Raw genomic sequence first — 18,624 nt, 5'->3', positions numbered from 1 at the left:
TCACTCGATTGCATTTAAATGTTCCTACGTCATTTTCACCACAGATACTTACAAGGTAAAGTGTTTGGGAGGCAGTGTTTTGTGAAGAAATGTCAGTTCCAGTGCACACAGTGCGACCAATCTGTTTAAAGGAACATGGTGAGTTGCCCTTTAGTACACGGGTGACTTGTTAAGATACGGAAATTCTAAATATCATTTCTAATTTTTCAGGGTTAGCAGTGCTTGTGCACACACACAAGTTTACCCTCCGGGAGGCCTTTCACCCCTGGGCGGATGCCTGTATCCGATCGCTGATGGGAGACGGCGCACACCCTGCAGCCGGGAGAGGAAAGCCTGGCACCGGCAAGGAAGCTTTCGCTGGAAAGTGTCTCTCCGTGAGGCAGCGAGGGAGGCGAGGCCTTGCCTGTAACCGCCGGCCAGGAGCCTCTCCCCGGCCTGAAGGCAGGCCTTCAGCCCCCCTCAGAAGCGGCCCCCCAAAGGCTTCGCCCCCAGATCCCTTCACCCCAAGTCTCCTCCCCCCCAGATCCCTTCACCCCAAATCCCTCACTCCGAGTCCCCCTCACACCGAATCCTCTCGGCCCCCCCCGTCCCCTCACCCTCGCAGGTCTCGGCTCTGCCCCAAGGCCTGGTCCCCAGCCCCTCCGCCCGACCCGTCGCCATGGCTGCACGGGCGGACGCCGCGCGGCACCTACCAACGCCGGGGCGGGGGGGGGGGGGAGGAGGAAGCGCGTCTCCTCCCCCCCTCCCGCGGGGAGGGTGGTAGCGCCCGGTCTGGCGAGGGGCTGCGGGAAAACCCCTTTTCCACCTAAAAATGAGCTTATTCCTAGAGGTCGTTTGACGGGCAGTTCTTTATTTCCGATTCCAAACCAGTTTTCAGCATTTTCCTCGCTTCTAGTGAGAAATAACAATCTCTAACGAGAAAAATAAATGCCGGTTTCTGTTGTATTTCTGTAAATTTCCTTTATTTTAGGAATTCAGGCTTATCTTTCCTCAACAGAAAAGGCTCCCGGTGGTGGCACGGCAGGGATCTGCAGATGTAGCATCTCAGTGATTCTCCTAGCTTGCCCATTCGCAGTTTGTCCCTGGATTTGGGGAGTCCCACCATGCTCCATCTTTGCCTTTGCTGAACCCTTCTTTGAAGACTTCCATACCCTCAGTAACACCCCTGGCAGATGAGGTGACGTGGGAGACTGTAGCACCCACATGTTTTGGTGTCAGAGGCCCCCCAGAGACTGGTGCTGATGCACAGCAGAGCGCGATGTTACCGTTGTGCAGGTGAGGAACTGAGGCAAAGTCCTAGCCAGGGGCAACAACCTTCTTTTTTAAAACATTTTGGACATCCGGGTGCTGTCCTGCTTGGTTGAATCCAGCTGGATGTCCAGGTTTGGGGTAAGAACGAGATAATGCAAGTCCCAGCTGGTTTGCAGCTCCCACGCTTGCAGAGGAGGTGGCCAAAGCATCACATGAATATCTTCGTATCCTGTGGGCCTCGGGGCTAATTGCATGTTCCCTTGCAAGGACCCTAATTGCTGATGGGACCTGAGATGGGATCGATGAGGTCTATTTCTGGCAGTGGTTAATTAACTCCCCTGAGAATTACAGGTAAATCAGTGTGTCCATTGCTAATAGGTTTCTAGGAGCACCGGTCCCATCTACCTGCCCCACAGTTTAAGGAAAAGCAGTCCCAATTGGTTTTTGGATTGAGGGTTGCTGTTCGTACGTCTGCTCCTTGAAATCATTCTGATATCTGAACGCTGGATGATCAGTATCGGGGAACAGTGGTGTTTCTGCCCGTTGCTATACGTTCGTTTCCTTCCCACATCCGAACAGCTTCTCACTGAATGCAATGTTTTTGTCTCTTGGATCCTTCTGCGCTGTTTCCACATATTCTTCTGTTACATACTGCACGTTGGACTTCTGATTGGCAACTGAAAGATAAACACACATTTGTTACTGATTTTTTTAAAGGGGTTGTGTCTGCCTGATTGAAATACGTATTAATTAGACTGTTACAGAATGATAAAAGATGACATGCATCCCTAGGGATTGTTAGGGCATCCATGGCAGCAAAGACTGAGATGCATGATGTGATCTAATGCAAGTTGCACAGTACTCAAGGCACTAGTTTGTACAAGAAGTGGTTTAAATATTTCGTATTTCAAAATATTCGAAAAAGAAGGAAAGTTTTGAAAATACTTTGACAATAATTATGCGTCCCCTTATCTTTTAATACCGTTTAGGAGCTGCAAGAAACTCGTGTTGAAAGATGGTGGCAAAGTTCTCTCATTCTTTTCATCTGGGCTTATTCACCTGCTGAAAATGATTTTCATTTTGTACAGTTCCGCATCACTCTTGCTGAAGCTATAGTATCTGTGGTGGACCTCCAGGTATGAAAGGTTTGGGTTTAGAATATTCAGGTTTAAAATGTGCAATTTGTAAATATCTCTGTATAGCAAGACCGACTGCAATCTGCTCTGGCTGTGATCAGTAGCAACGCTCTAAAAGGAATTAGTTTATGCTAGTTAAAGCTTTTTACCTTGTCCATTCTTCTCGTGGCCTGGACTGTCTTCATTAGATTTGGATTTATAACTCTCCAGTGTCTGCTCTGAAGCATCATTTTCTGTGCAGAAAACAAATGTAATTAAGACGATGAGGGATTTTTCCATGACTCTTCCTCACTCTCTGCCTTGAGCATAAAAATCCCAGGAGACCAGTTATGGAATGGGGGTTCAATCATCCCAATCATCTAAGAGACATGCCTCAGCCAACAATTTAGTTGGCTTTTGTGGCACTTCGTGTCAGCTGAAGTGTGGCCCAAGGCTGTCAGTTACAGGGACTCTTATGCAGTTGTTTGCAACAAGTCACAGTCACTGTCTATGGGAGAAGGACACTTAAATGGTGGCTGGAGGAGTCCTGTCTTGTCTCTGTTTAAGAGACTGCTCAGCTCTCCAGCCCCTCTTGATAAAGGAGCATCAGCAGTTGCTCGGACAGGGCCATCACCCACCTCTTTTCCACACTCCATGAGCTTTTTTCAGCTTTCTTATAAAAAGCAGGACAATGACAAGCAGCACGAAAATCAGAGCAGCCACCAAGATTGGCAGCAGGAGATTATTCTGTTTCTTTTTGATGCCTTCAGACTTCAGATCTTGCTCTGTAAAAGAGGCAGGTGTATGTTTGTGTTGTTAAATAGCTTCCTATGAGTCTCTGGCAATTAAGACAAGAATGATAGATCCTGGACCAGGCCAGATGAACATGGTAGGACAGCAGAAGTCACCTTATTTGACTTAATTTTAGGATGTGAGGTCAAATTTTTTCTTGTATGAACAAGAAGAATGTATTGAAATCAGTGGACTTGTTCTCTGGCACAACAAACAGTAAAATTTAGCTTTTGCTAGATGATAAAAATGTGTTTCTGTGGTCTCTCCCCAAGACTGCAAGCCAGCATTACCCTCCTGTACTGAAAAAAGGTTTGGAGGTAGATACGTGGTCAGAGAGAACCAGCCCAGTGTAAGAAAAGCCCGTGGCATGTTTGGAAGCTGTTACTAAAGAGTTCGTACCGAAGGTGACGATGGAAATCATAGTTGCATTTTCACTTGGTAGTGGGGCTTCTGTGCTGGAAAGTTCCTCTTCTGTGATGTTGCCACTGACTAATGCTGCTTCGGTCCCTGGAGGAATGGAAAGGGGAACAGTATTTCTCTGAAGGGAAAAGGAATGCTTAAGAAATGCATATTTTCCTTTTTGCTTGCAAAAATGGGAACGAGCATGGATCCTTTTCCTTAAGGGAGATTTTTTTTTTTTTATTTATTCATATCCTTGACTACTATTATACTGTCTTCATAGCTCACAGTGGTGCAGTCACCCAGTGTGAGAATCCCCGTCCTTTGCCACCACCACGCCGTGTCTGATGATGTGAGGTCGTACCATTGGGGACATGGTAACTCGATGAACCAGTCAATTCTTCCTCTCCTGCTGCAACTGATGTTACTTCGGACCCTGTGCAAACAGACAGGCGAGTTCTGACTTTCTGATGCATACGGACAATATATCATTATCATTAACATTGATTTGTAAAACTAAAACGATAAAGCGTGCTGTGCCTACCAAAATTTTACATTCATAAGAGAACTAAAAGAGGGAAGATTTACACTAGGTATAAGGAAGAAATGTTTTACAATGAAGGTGGTGAGACACTGGCCCAGGTTGCCCAGAGAGGTTGCACCTGGAAACTTTCAAGTTCAGGTTGGACGGGGCTCTGAGCAACCTGATGTAGCTGAAGATGTCCCTGCTTATGACAGGGCGGTCGGACTAGATGGTCTTTAAAAGTCCCTTCCAACCCAAACTATTCTACGATTCTATGTAAACACACCTAGTGAAAGTCCTGTTGAAAGATTCAAGCTTTCAATCTACGTTTATCAACGTATGTACAAATTGTTTATCAGGATGTAGCCATTCTGCGATGTTTGTAGTCACTGGTGTAGCACGTTTAAACATAGATAAACAAAGAGTTAATGTATTTCTACAACAGCCGATTGATTTTTCACTGCAGGGCCGGTCACACTAAGCAGGCACCTTGGCACCTTTGCACCTTTGGTGGGTTTTGGCCAACCCATTTGGGCAGCGGGGCTCATCATTCTGCTGGGAACAACTCCTCAGTCCAGCAACTGGGACCTGCAGGCTGCTCTGTGCAGAGAGAACCGTTGTTGTACAGTGCCACCTAGTGCAACCGTCCAAGGAGAGCCCAGCCTGGGCTGACACCGTCCTGTGACAGCGACTGGTCTGGCTGCTGATGTTCTGCATCTACGGGGAGAGACTTCGGCTTTCGTGGCTGTAAAACTGAGGGCTCCCCCCACAAGCAAGAAACGCCGTGTTTGATGTTACGCACTTGTTTGTAACGTGGAGTGTAACTCTGTTCTCAGTAGCATTTCTGCCCTGGTTTGGTAAATTCATGTAACTCAGACCAAACTTACAAGTAGATGTGACATGGGGTTGGAGGATTTGCCGGGTTGGTGTTGACACTGAGTTGGTAACTGCTGGATCCTCTGGTACTGCAGAAGGGACGGTTGGTTGTTCAGATCCTAAAGGAAACCCCCCGCCCCAAAACACAAGACAAAAGTCAGAAGAGACATTTTCCCATTGAACTGATTCATGAAAAAAGGAACCTGCTCTGGTGTGCTTCATGCTCCGGACTGTTTGGGTGCTCTGTCGGATCTGTGGTTAGACTTACAGTCCTACCCTCCCACCTTTGGCTCTGAACATATTTGATGCTATCATATGAGGGGAAAAAAAGAAAGTGAAACCCTTACCAGTATGTTGTGGGTAGCTTGGAGCGGAGGCCGTGCTGCTGTTCAGATCTGACTGTGCTGCGGTCACTGGGGGAAAAAACAAAGCGGTTCTGAAGGCCAAGCAAAATATCCTCCAGCACTGATGGCAACTGCTCTTTTGCAGCCCTAGCTCTAGGTAAAGGCACTGTACGATATTTTCTGTGACAGATACTGTATTTATCTGACCTGTGCATTAATTTAAAAAAGGGCGGGCAGCAAATGCCTACCTGTAGATTGCTCGTTCTCAGAGACACGTGTATCCACCTCTAGCATTGCTGGTGCAGGATTTGTCACTGAAAAAACCCAACAACAGTACAACTTTTAGAGCATAACCATTTGTTGAATCATGCAATCTCAGGAAGAGCAAGGTAAGAATAATTAGATCTGTCCTAAGGATGAGGAGATGGGCAGAAGGCAAACTCAAGAATTATTAGACAAGCAGCTTCAGTGTTAATTTACAATTAATTTACGCCCTGCTTGCTTTCCAGGTGGATGTGTCTAATATGCAGAAGACAGGGGAAGCTCACAGCTTCTTGAGGAGATAAACTTTGAACTACGTTTAAAGCTTTAGGACAAACATCACCTGAATTCTAGCAGCAGAACTGGGGAACTGACCTGCTTGGGCGACTGTGGCTTAATGTTTAATGAATTTTAAGGTAGTTAAGAAGCAGGAAAAAAGCCCCCAGATCTTAGTTTGGAGTTCTTTTGCCCCAGGTAGCCCTCTCACTTCAAAATATATTTATGGGCTTCAGCTTTGCATGTGTATCTGCATAACTTTCACCACCTTGGAGGGGTAAAATGGGATAGCCACTGCTGAAGGAGCCTGCAGTACCCAGCCTAGGGAGGTCCTCAAACCGGAAAGATGCCATCAGCTTCTCTTCTCCTAGTGCTTGGTGGCGGGCGATGCAGCTGGCTGTCGAATTGGGCCCATAGGCGAGGACCGTCAGCGTGCTGGTTGTGGTCCATTTCTTCCCATCAGCTTCTAACTTGTGCTTAGTGTCACCTATACACCCATTGGAGGAAAACATTTAAGTGTTTTCTAGTCAAGAGCAATTTAATGAAAAACCTTCCAGGCGCAATCTGCATTACTTTGCTGTGCTAAAGCGGCACACGATTACTGTGCACAAGTGGTTCATTGTGTAAATGGATTACATGGGAGCCCAAAGGCAGCAAGGTCATGTTTTCTTCCTCGGCAGTTGTTTAAGTGCAGACCTCGCTGCACCTCCTGCACTCAACCCAAAGCCTCAGCTCCCTGACATGACACACGTGGGGAAATTCCCCTGCGGGACTGCGGCAAAACGTCCAAACACCCACCGGTTCTTTTGGTCCTTGCTGAACAGAGTAAATTGCTTTGCTGCGTGCCACAGCCACGCACGGCCCGCAGCGGGGAGCCTCAGGGCAAGGACCCGCTGTTTTGCGGCGCGCTCGAGGTCTAGAAAAGTTCTGCTTCTGCTATGTGAGATCCAAGGGCATTGCATTTGTGTCTTAGTAGCTGCGGATTTGTTACCCTAAGCATAAAAAGTAGTTGTGCAGTATTTGTGCATATTGATCAATATCAGCAATAAATATTGATGTGCCATATTTACATTTGTAATAAATAAACATTTATATAACTGTGAAATCCTGTGCAAGTCCTCCATCATCCCTACAATGCAGGTTTGACCCTTTTCCTTTTGTAGCTGGGGGAAGTTAAATGCAAAGATTAATAGCTTTGCTATAAGGAATTAGAGAGAGCCACATAACGTGTCTGATGCAGTTCTTAGTCCTGGAGGTAACACCGACTTCTACTCATTTGTATGAAATGGAAAAATAAAGGTGTGTTTCCTGTGACTCAGAGCTTGAACAGGAGGTTTTTTTCAGAAGTTTACTTTTAATGACTATGGTGGCACAATCATTTCTACTGTCTGTTCATAATGTAAGAGGTTCTCTGGAAACAAACCAATGTGGTCTCTTGATCCGTTACCCTTGGTAACACCCTTAAGTGAAAAAAAATTCCTTGTTTTCCAAATTAGCCTTTACAGATAACTTGCTGTATCACACAGACCAGTACTCCTCAACTCTCTTTTCCCCAGCAGGGTCACGTAAGAGCTGAAAATGATTTCAAAGTGGTTTTGCTAGGAAGAAAATAATCTTTGTCAGCAAGGGCTCAGTAATTACAGCTGGTTTGCCCCTGCTGAGCCCTGGTGGAACTGAGGTGCTGCCAGTAATTAAGATGTATTAGCTATTTTCTGATTAGTATAAATATTTGCAGCAAGTGATTAACGCTGAGAACGGAAGGGGGAGAAAGGGGTGTTACTCGGTCACAGTCAAAAAAAAAAAAAAAAAAAAAGGAAAGGCGCGGGCAGAAAGCTTGAATTTTAATGTTCCCATTGGCATCTGCCACCAGCAGGCCTCAGGCAGGCTGAGGCACCTCTTCATGCAAATATTCCTTCCCCCGAAAAGCAGCCGCAGATGAAGGCGGCCAAGGTCCTGCTTGATTGCCCTCCCAGGTGGTGGGTGGGCGAGGTCAAAAGCCCCCCCCCCCGGTGGCCAGGGCTGGCTCTGGTGGCTGACAGGGCTACTGCTACAAAGGCCAGCAGGAGACAAAGGTAAGCACAGGTTGTTTTTTTTTTTTGTTTTTTTTTGTTTTTTGTTTTTTTTTTTGTTGTTGTTTTTTTTTTTTTTTTTTTTTTTTGTTAAAATATGCGGAGAAGTGCCGGAGAAGTGCCGGTTAAAATATGCTTTGTGCGTTGTGGGAGGGTGTTTAGCATCCCCGTTGCGTGTTCTGATGTTATGAATGATATATTTTGTCAGGCCAGAACTGAGGTGGTTTCAACTTTAAGGAAACCTCTCTTTGTGGAACACTGGGGGGAAAAATGCATCCGTCCATAACTTCCCAGCCGGTGTTCTCCCAAGCCCTTACAGTCCCCCACAGCCTAGATCTTCCCACAGACATACAGCATTTTAGAACCTGCTTTTCCAATTTTTCCAAGGCCTGAGCACCTTTCCCCCTGCAATGGCAGATGGTTCTCTGCCCTGCCTTTCCTGGGGCTCCCTTGCCAGCTATGCTGCTTTCCTGGAGTGCAATTCCTTTAAGAATAGGGCTTTTTTTTTTTTTTTTTTTTTTTTAAGGACTGTTTTCTTTTGTATTGCGAAAGGAAGATACTCAGTGCGTCTGACTTATCAATGATCCAAAAGCTTTGCAAACTCTAGTCCTTGTGGGTGTTATATCATGCATCTTACTGAAGGATAATCGTGGGATGTTGAAACTGTGGTTTGAATCCTCAGGTGATTTAAGACAGGTATTGTTTTATTCACTTGGTTTAGAGTCTACTCCTATAGATAGCAGTGGATCCGATTTTTCCCTAACCTTACTAAATTGCTGTGTCAGTTCAGCAAAACTTTATGCATCGAAAAGGGCTAGAGCCATTAAAAGATGGAGATGTTTAAAACTGGATATGGGCAGAATGAAGTGTCTCAGTTCAAAATTGTTTGCATAGAAAGAGAGTGTTTGTGGCTGTAGAGAACTGGGATAAATGAAGGAATTCTCGCCTACCTCTACAGTGTAAAATGCTGAGAACATACCTATATAGGTCAAGAATAGAGATAACTGATGGAGAGTTTAAATGGGGAATGGGGTTTTTGGAAGCCTGGATGTCAAAGGAGCCCAGGGTGGGCTGCAATGGCCCTGTTTCCCACACTGATTAGCTGTCAGTGGCTCAAGCACCGAGGTTTTTTAGATCCCATTTGCCTCTAATGGTTCGCATGCATTATACTGAGAGCACAGAGCTTGGGATCCTGGATTCCACAGGAAAGAGTTCCTAATACGTAAACGTGTGAGTCATTTAAACATGCTAAAGAACACTCATCCCGCTTGCTCTTGTAACTGAGTAAATAGCAGCAAGAGTTACTCATGACGTTTTCTGTACAGAAATATTGGCAGTACTTGCAGGAAATATTAGTGGGCTGGTTTGATGCAGGTGACAATACAGCATTTTAGAACCTGTTTTTCCAATTTTTCCAAGGCCTGAGCACCTTTCCCCCTGCAATGGCAGACGGTTCTCTGCCCTGCCTTTCCTGTGGCTCCCTTGCCAGCTGTGCTGCTTCCCTGGAGTGCAATTCCTTTAAGCATAGGGCTTTTTTTTCCTTTAGTCTTGATTTCTAGCTGTATTCAGGCCAGCACACTTCTCTCGTTTTCTAGAGCTCTGAGTTAAAAAAGCCATCTTGGGGGCCTGACGGGGTGTGTGTGTGAGAGGAATATTACAGGCTAAGCTTTGTATATGTCGCTTGATGATGCAAAATACAAATAAGAGCTTGTTAATACGTGAAGGAAAATACATTTGCACCTATGGGTGTTTTACTCGCACTTTGACACAGACGTGCATTTCCTCTCCTCTGTGCTATGCTTAACAACTAATAAGGTGGTTATTATTAGAGCATGGCCTTCCAAGCAGCTATTTATATAGTACACGAGTTCTATTGAGCTTTGTGGTGGCTGTGTTCCTCCTCACGTGTGTCCACCCAGACCCACGGAGACATCTCCCTGGTGAGAGCCTCACAGGGTGCCGTGGGCTGTGGTTCCTGAGCTCTCCTCTTGCTTCTGCTCGAGAGCTGCCTGGCTACCAGTTACAACATGGAAATAGCTATGATGGATTTGTTAACTGACTTTATATTGGGGCTTTGAAAATTGTGCCTTCAGAGTTTCGGTTTCATTTTATTTCAGTGGAATTTCACTCCAGATTCTCTAGGGGTTTTGGTGCCAAGTGGTGGTGTTCTACACTGAATGTGAGCAAAGCAGATGGGCCCTCCCCCCTGCACAAACACTGGAATTTAGGGCTGACTTTCCTCCAAACCTGCACCATGGGGACCAAGTTTTACTAAACGAATGGTAGTCCCAGCTGATGTGTTGCAGAAGGTGTTTCACCCGCCAGTATTTTTAAACATGGCCAAGACTGATAAGAAATTGTTGGTGGTCAATCCCTGGTTCTTTAACACTTACCAGGGAGCTCTATCCCGTTGTCCAGCAGCCAGGTAATCTGGGGCTGTGGTTTACATCCTTGGGTATAGCAGTACAGTGTAGTGCTTCCTTCTGTGTCTCGGGATACTTCCAGTACTGGATTAGAAGGAGCAGCTGCAGCAAGAAGATTTAGAATCAGTTAGAGCACACCTTTCTACTTGGTTTTATGAACAGATCATACGCAGCATTATTTGGGGGGACTGAGCTAAGACTGGGATTATATTGTGTTAAGCACCATATAATTGCACGCAGAAATGCAGGTCTAGGGGTTGAGGAGCTGCCTTTGTTGTTCTGCTCCTCTGGAGCAAAACAGGTGAAGGAACTTACCTAATACCTCAACGGTCTTGTTCTCGCTTTGGAATGGAGTGCCGTAGTAGAAGCATTTATATACGCCTTCATCGTGCACTGTTATATTAGACAATTGGATGGATAATTCATCCTCTGAATAATGGATAAGTTTGTACCTCTCATCTCTTAAAGCTGTAAGGAAAATAAAACCCAGCATGCTATGTGTGTTGGTACATAAGAGGAAGACAGATAATCACAGCAGTAATGAATGAGGATAGTTTTCTTTATTTAATTTTTTTTTTAATTCATCCACACAACGTAAGGGAGCGGTTCTAGCACAGAGCATTCCTCGCTGGTGCTGCACTAGTGCAGTAAGCTGAAGAAGGAGGGGGTGTGCTGCCAGCTGGAAAAATGACATGTTTTTTCTCACTTTTATTTTCAGGGAATCCTATTCCCGTGTTCCCAGGTATTATAGCAATTTGGGTTATTTAAGTGTCTAGATGGATAAACATAAACAAACATTGGGGTGTGAGGACATGATATGTGGTCAGAAAAGTAATAGAACCTTTGAATATAGAGCATGGAGGCATGAACTGAGGACCTTCTCCTTTCCCAAGCATTTATTTGGCCTTGAAAAAATCACTTCCCCTCTTTGGGTGTATTTTGTGATATATGAATGAACACTATGGTTAGCACACACCTCTTTATTAACTGCTTATTAGTTGGCTTGTCTAATTACCTTGATTTTAATGAGACCATCTCCTAGGATATCTGTACTTTGCTATACAGTCCCCTTTCTCTCATGACTTTCTAGTCTCTGCTTTGTTCCTCCTGCTGGATGACCCATGGGAGTCCTCGGGGTCAGGCCAGCAAGTCACATGGACTTTTCTGACAATTGCAGCACAGAAAGTGTAACTTTCTGCCCTTAAATTGAAATGAAACTGGGGAAGTGTACCAGTCATTAGGGAAACACCTCAAAACCTATGGTTTTTTTTTCCTTTTTTTTTTTTTTCTTTAGCTGAGGTCTTGTAAAAATACAGATTTGGGAGAAAATCACAGCAGTACTATAATTTATGGAAGTGATTAAATATTAAAGGATTTTGAAATCACCATGGTGTAAGACTTGTAGTTAGCTTGTCATTTTTTTAGCTACAGTGAAACTGGAGGGAACTGATTTACGAAGTGGTTTATTGGAGAAGCAATGTGACAGATTCACAGTGGTGATTCTCTAAATGAGGACTGTTTTCTTTTGTATTGCGAAAGGAAGATACTCAGTGCGTCTGACTTATCAATGATCCAAAAGCTTTGCAAACTCTAGTCCTTGTGGGTGTTATATCATGCATCTTACAGAAGGATAATCGTGGGATGTTGAAACTATGGTTTGAATCCTCAGGTGATTTAAGACAGGTATTGTTTTATTCACTTGGTTTAGAGTCTACTCCTATAGATAGCAGTGGATCCGATTTTTCCCTAACCTTACTAAATTGCTGTGTCAGTTCAGCAAAACTTTATGCATCGAAAAGGGCTAGAGCCATTAAAAGATGGAGATGTTTAAAACTGGATATGGGCAGAATGAAGTGTCTCAGTTCAAAATTGTTTGCATAGAAAGAGAGTGTTTGTGGCTGTAGAGAACTGGCATAAATGAAGGAATTCTCGCCTACCTCTACAGTGTAAAATGCTGAGAACATACCTATATAGGTCAAGAATAGAGATAACCGATGGAGAGTTTAAATGGGGAATGGGGTTTTTGGAAGCCTGGATGTCAAAGGAGCCCAGGGTGGGCTGCAATGGCCCTGTTTCCCACACTGATTAGCTGTCAGTGGCTCAAGCACCGAGGTTTTTTAGATCCCATTTGCCTCTAATGGTTCGCATGCATTATACTGAGAGCACAGAGCTTGGGATCCTGGATTCCACAGGAAAGAGTTCCTAATACGTAAACGTGTGAGTCATTTAAACATGCTAAAGAACACTCATCCCGCTTGCTCTTGTAACTGAGTAAATAGCAGCAGGAGTTACTCATGACGTTTTCTGTACAGAAATATTGGCAGTACTTGCAGGAAATATTAGTGGGCTGGTTTGATGCAGGTGACAAGACCCGGTGGCTGGGATTGCCAGAGCAGCCAAAGAGGACCCTTGGTTACTGGGCAGTTTCAGTGGGAGTTGGGTACCCAGTGTTATTTGGATAAATCCCAGCCATTATTATCATTAAAACCTAAAGGCTCTAACAAGCAGGGATGCTGACTCGGCACTGTACAAACGGGGAGGACCAAGGTGGTCCTCATCTTGCAGAGCTGTTGAATTTGGACCAACAGGAGGAGAGAGAAGGACAGAGACATGAGGTGTAGGGGGTGGAAGGGAACACAACAATTGTAACTTTGGCTTTGTCAGCACGTATTAGAAATCACTGCTTGTTTTAAAAAAAAGTCCTCTTGATGCACTACATCGAATTCCCTGGTGAGCAGAAATGTGCCCAGGGCTTTCAGGCATGTCCACTCCTGTCTCTCTTGTAAGGCAAGAGTGACTTTTTGTGCTAATCTCTTGATGCTGGTGGTAACTACAGTTCATGGCTAAAAGCTCTGGTGCCTGACCACTCTTGTGGGGGTTTCCATTTCATCAGCTTCCTGCCAGAAAGGGGCTGAGTGTAAAACCATCTCGAGTGGTCGGGTAGCAGGTGAGTCAGCCTGGCCACGGGTGGGAGCTCGGAAAGCCCACTTTGGAGTGACCCTCCAGCCCCAAGTGGAAAGTGCTGCATTTGGTTTTCACACTTACCCCGCTGGGTGTTTAGAAAAATGGCAAACCCACGAGGGTTTAACCACTGCCGGGCAGAACCCTCGTCACCGCTGAGGGTGCAGCGCAGATTGAGGTCCTCTCCTTCCTTTAGAGTTACGGTTTCACTGCCAGCTCCTGGAAAATGCCCTGCCAGAGATGAGAGGAAAAAACAAGTGTTAAAATGTGACGTGAATTAAAGCAACAGCGTTTCGACAGAGTTAAGATGTCGAGTTTCCTTTTTTCAAGGGTGTAAAGGAATGTTAGGAAACTTGCCAATATGATTGTACTGATATAAATAAATCACAGTGATTAGACAGGTCATCGCAGTGACTGGGTAAAACATTTGCCAAGGGTCTGTGATCTTCATCTGCTAACACAACCAGATTTAGTTATTAAATGTTATTCCGTGTGAGTCAATGAAGAATTGATAGCAGACCCATTTAACGCACGTTCTCCCTGTATGTTAACACAAACACTAATTTTCATTATTCCGCATTCCCTTCTGGAGCTGCTGAACGTGATTTGCCAGTGTGTGTGACTGAGCAGTGAATGATCAATACCCTGAAAAATGAAGCTGTTTTATTCAGAAATTGTAACGCTGCAACTCCTTTGAACCAGCTTTGAAACTTCTTTGGAGATAAGATCCACAAAGCTGGCCTGGTGTAGGTTACTAAAATGAAATTTCATTCTCTCGCCCGCAGTTCATTTTACAGATGGGCAATAAAGTGTGTTTTTTCTCTCCAGACATTCTAAGATAAATAATACACTTTGTGAAAATATTTGATGACCTGGAATGAATTGCCTTCTCCAGAAAACAGCATGCCCTGGAGAAATTACTAAGAGCAGTGCCTGGGTCAGAGTTAAGTAAATAGGCAGTAGGAGGGTTTTATTTTTCATTCCTGTTCCGTGTGTTTTGATGTTATTTTTCAGCTGGCTGTCTGCTGCAAGTTCCTACTGCATACACGAGCACCGCAGTTTGGGGAAATGAATCTCTCTGGGCTTCAGGAAAGTTTTTCATTTTCTTAAAAACATTTTAAAATATGCCAGAAATGAAGCTACTGTAGGGCATTCTTGCTGGACCTAATCCTTTACCACTCACATCAGAAGAAGGACTTGTGTCCCTGTAAGACAGTGGTTTCCCGTGGGGATCCCACACCTCACCCTTGAGTTGGGCACACCTGACATTGCCTGGGCCAGAGGTGGCACAGAAAAATGGTCAGTGGTGCAGCTTGGGTCTCCACAAATACACCACGGACCTTTTATCTTTTCTCACTATCTAAGCTTTGGAGTCTATAAGCTTGTAGAAGAGATTTCCTTGTAATACCTCAGTATTTTTACTTCCGAATTTATAAGTATGCTGCTTTAGCTCAGGAGAAGCTGTGTGATACAGGTCTGATGTCTGTCCTTACTGCACGGTGCCAGGAGACACCACAGGTTGGGTTCGATGGAATTGCTGTGCACCGGGGAAGCCCTGTTGAACTTAAGAGTGGCTGTAACTGATTTACTGTCACATATGGGACATCAGTGCCTTTGGCTTATATTTCCTCTTGATTCCACCTCCATTTCCTAGAATTAGTGCCTCAGGTGGTTTCTCAGGGCTTGTGCCACGTGGGGGTAGTTCACAGCGGAGCGATAGCAAAAGGAAAAGCTCCTTGCATGGGTTCCACTTGTGAAGACCTGTGTCAGGAGGTTCATGATGTTAAGGCAGCCGAGAGGGCCTTGTCTGCGGTTTTCCACGGGGCCCTTCTGCATTTTTTTCGTAGTGACGGTTTCCTGTCACTAACAGCCGTGTGGGGTCTTTCAAATCGCACCTTTTGAGGTGAGAACAGCAAGACTGAACAAGAAAGTGTTGCTTGCTTATCTAAAACAGAGAAAAGCAGCCTCCAGAACAGACCATATTTGTAATTTCCATGAGAGACCATGGCTTCATTCAGACCATGACTCAGAGGTCAAATTTCCCTCCTCGTATAGGGGGGCACTTTGACGTGGCTGTGGTCTTCAAGCCACTGTAGCCCACCACAGTACAGTCACTGGGGTGTGGGAGATGCTCCAGTGGTTCTTGTACCATGTAGGTCCCAGGTGCCCTGGCTACCTGCAAAAATTAGCCTGGCATCAAGTACAGTGATATATCCACCTTCTTGGCAAGAAAGGGCAACATTCTTGCTAGAAATTGCAGGGTGCAAGTCAGCAGGATGGTCCATGCCCCCGGTCGCTATTATTTTAGCCAGCGGAAAGTGCACAGAGAATTTGTTGTGGTGATGCGCACTCAATGCATCGTTTCAGAGTTATCTTTAAAACTGTAGCCTATAGAGACATCCTGTTTAATGAGTTATTTTTGACCTCTGGCTGCAGACCTGCATGTGGGAGCCTGAACTAATTCTGATGGCCGAGAGCAGCTAGCGGTTGTGAGCAGGTATGAATTCATCCATGCAGGAGTCTGTGGCAGTACCGGGGGAAGAGAGGTTGTACACTGAAACGGAATGAAAGCTGCGGATTTGGAACAAGTCTAAAGGGCGCCGCAGGTTCTTGTTCAGCTGGGACAGAGTGACAGCTCTTTAAGGCCTGGCTTCTGTTAAACGCAATCAATGGTAATAAAATACCCTAAGCGTACGGTATTACAGAATGCTTTGTCGCTGTTTAGACCCTGAAATTTGATGTGGCCTCTGTTAACAAGATGTTGGTGTGTGAAAGCATTAGCAAAGCGTCAGCAGTAGCGCTGCTGCGGTTCCTGCTCCAGCGTTTGTTAAGAAGGGAGAGGGACCATTGCTCGGGCCAGCACCAGGATGGAGTGTGCATTCCCCTGCGAAGGTCAGGAGTGAAGCCTGCAAGGATCCTGAGCTGTAGATCGCTGTCTTGCTGCTTTCCTTACTTAAAATTAAGCCTTTCCCTATTTGACGTGGTCAAATACGAACCTTACACACTCTCCTGTATATGAAAGAGAGGAGATTAGCAAAGCAGGGATAAGCTGCATCCTCTAGTAGGAGTAAGGAGATTGAGCATTTAAAGTGCTTTTCATTTCCAAAGTACTTTGCAAGAGCTTTCTAAATTACTCTGACTTCTTATATCAGCCTCTTTTTACACAATATGTGAAGAAAGGCATAAGCAGATATCCAAGCCATGGAAAGTAAGCGGTGATCTGCTATTCAAATTTAAGGGAAAATCTTTTGATTTCACCATCACGAGCATGCCACCAGTTGCTAGGATGGGAATTGGTCTCACCGATACTGGGCTTAGGAGTCAGCTGGAATTGAGCACCAGAATGCTTGGGAGATCGGGTAACAAAAGAGCGTTGTCAATAAGAACACGACAACAGCAAAGCTGCGCAAGGTGTGCCGGAGCTCTGGAAATCGAGTTCTCTCGCCAAGGGGAGATGGTGTAAAAGCAGGCGTATCGCTTACCTTGCATCAGGAGCAGAGCCGTGACTTGCAGCACCCCGGTGAAAGTCATGTTGTGGTGTGGGCGCAGGAGGTCGGTCTGTGCTGGCTTCCTCTCATGTGCAGCCCGTCCCTTTTCAGCACGGGGGGGGGGAGCGGATTTACCATGACTTCATCGCTGCCGGGGTCTCTGCCTCCTCTCCTTCCCGCTGCTGTTCCACTCTCTTCTCCCCCGTCTCACCTTTCCCACGTGTTGGCGACTGCTGAGAAATCGGTGACCTCACAGTCCCTAAAATGGAACTGGTGGGCGACAGGACTAGGGGAACTTCACCTTGCACCCCCTCCAGCTCTGTCTCGCTCAGCGTCCCTGTGGGGGAGATGTATATGGAAGCAGGTAAAGAGAAACGTGGGCCCTGGGGACCCGGGCTAACCCCACCAGGGACCCCAGCTGCAGTGATGTGCGCTGCGCAGGATTTAATTCCCCAAGGTGGGGAGGCACCCAGGAAGGCAGAGCTTATTTGGTGGACACCGCCATAGTGCAGTCATTGGCAAGATTGCTTGAAAACCCGGCTGTGTGGTTTAAATCCCTGGAAAAATAGTCTTGCGTCGCTCTGCATCTTGTACTGCCGCGTGCATGGGAGGTTTGCATTGCTCTGCTCGCAGGGATCCCGGCAAAATAAATAACAAGAGGAAGGTGATGTGCTGTGTGTGGTTTGTGGCTCTCTGGGGAGTGAAGGGTGTTGGTGAGGTGATTGTGAAAGGTTCGCTGAGCACCAGAGCGTGGCCTCGAGGGATGACTACATCAAGGAGGTCCCGGAGGGCTGGTGGCAGAATCTGGGTTTCCTGTGTCCCCTTGCAGGGATGATTTCAGGAGCAGTCTGGGGCATAGTGAAGCTTTTTGTGTCTCCTGGGTGTGTGATGCCCAGTGACACCATAAGATTTATCCAAGCCTGTTGTAGGCAGAGCCTCTTTTCATCATGTAGCCATGTGTGCTGATTTCCAAAAAAGGCTTTGGCAGATCCTCTTCTGGCACTTCTCTGCAACTGCCCAACGTTTAGCACAAATGACTAACGTTGTCAAAATAAGCTGACTTTAAGATAACAAATGTGGTTTAAAAACTGTGTGCATTTGCAGCACATGGTTTTGAGTGAACTGGACAAAATGGTTAATTATAAATACATTATGCGTTTCACTTCTAAGTTATTAGGACCTGTTTCCATTACACTTTCAGGTGCATGGGATTGTGTCACTCTATTAGTGTATACTTGATTGATAAAAGCTATGGCTTTTAGGTTAATCATAATATAATAAGTTTTCCGGGAAAACAGAGCTGTAGACCAGAAAGTTTAATGTAGTTGATGTGAGAGAGTCTCACTGGCTGGTAGATTAAAAAATTCAGATCAAGAAAGAAGATATGTGTTGTAAAGGTAAGCGTTGCTCTGGTTTAAAAGTTTTGTTTCCAGTTCCACATATCTAAACCTGACAGTAAAATAATTCAGGGAAAAAGCCATCAAGCAGCAGAGACACTGAAGCCACCTGCCTCCAGCCCAGAGGGAAACCAGACTTGAGATGGTTTTGTGCCATCTGCTGTCAAATAAATGAACTTCATCTTTAGTGGAGGGAAGAAAAACGTAACACAAATTGCCTTTTCTCTTTGGTGCTTCTGAGGGTTACATGCCATCCATGTGGGCATCCCAAATGGGATGTGGTGAGGGCAGCACTTGCAATCCCACCTGAGAAATGGCCCCGATCCCTTTTTGTTTCAAGGTCCCAATACGCCTATTCTCTAGGCACGTGCCCAGTACAAGTGGTTTTTTCCTACCTACGCCTTGCTGGAGCCATTGAAAATACTGCTCGGTGTTCCCCCCACCTCTGA

The 18,624-nt window shown here is 45.6% G+C and overlaps 1 protein-coding gene across 1 annotated transcript; it reads right to left on the bottom strand.

Annotated features, from left to right (window-relative positions):
* Positions 1 to 1,797: 1,797 nt before the first annotated feature.
* On the bottom strand, positions 1,798 to 16,821 carry CRTAM (cytotoxic and regulatory T cell molecule). The gene is made up of 13 exons (XM_074162495.1): positions 16,773 to 16,821; positions 13,375 to 13,521; positions 10,645 to 10,797; positions 10,300 to 10,431; positions 6,154 to 6,324; positions 5,549 to 5,614; positions 5,304 to 5,369; positions 4,968 to 5,075; positions 3,922 to 3,993; positions 3,558 to 3,665; positions 3,005 to 3,151; positions 2,537 to 2,620; positions 1,798 to 1,928 (listed from the first exon to the last, which is right to left on the bottom strand). The coding sequence occupies exons 1-13, from the start codon at positions 16,819 to 16,821 to the stop codon at positions 1,798 to 1,800; spliced, it is 1,434 nt and encodes a 477-aa protein (XP_074018596.1).
* Positions 16,822 to 18,624: the final 1,803 nt, after the last annotated feature.

This window comes from Numenius arquata, chromosome 22 (genome assembly GCF_964106895.1).
Source record: "Numenius arquata chromosome 22, bNumArq3.hap1.1, whole genome shotgun sequence".
Lineage (NCBI taxonomy): Eukaryota > Metazoa > Chordata > Aves > Charadriiformes > Scolopacidae > Numenius > Numenius arquata.
The sequence above is the reverse complement of the archived record's forward strand: the minus strand, read 5'-3'. Positions and strand labels throughout refer to the sequence as shown.

Bases quoted from the DNA above. Each gene is read 5' to 3' on its own strand.
- CRTAM (XM_074162495.1), bottom strand. From the start codon at position 16,821: ATGACTTTCACCGGGGTGCTGCAAGTCACGGCTCTGCTCCTGATGCAA. The intron at 5,076-5,303 runs GTAAGGGTTTCA...GGTTTCCTTTAG, and splicing joins AAGCTACCCACAACATACTG to GATCTGAACAACCAACCGTC. The intron at 2,621-3,004 runs GTGGGTGATGGC...TTTTCTGCACAG, and splicing joins TCATGGAGTGTGGAAAAGAG to AAAATGATGCTTCAGAGCAG.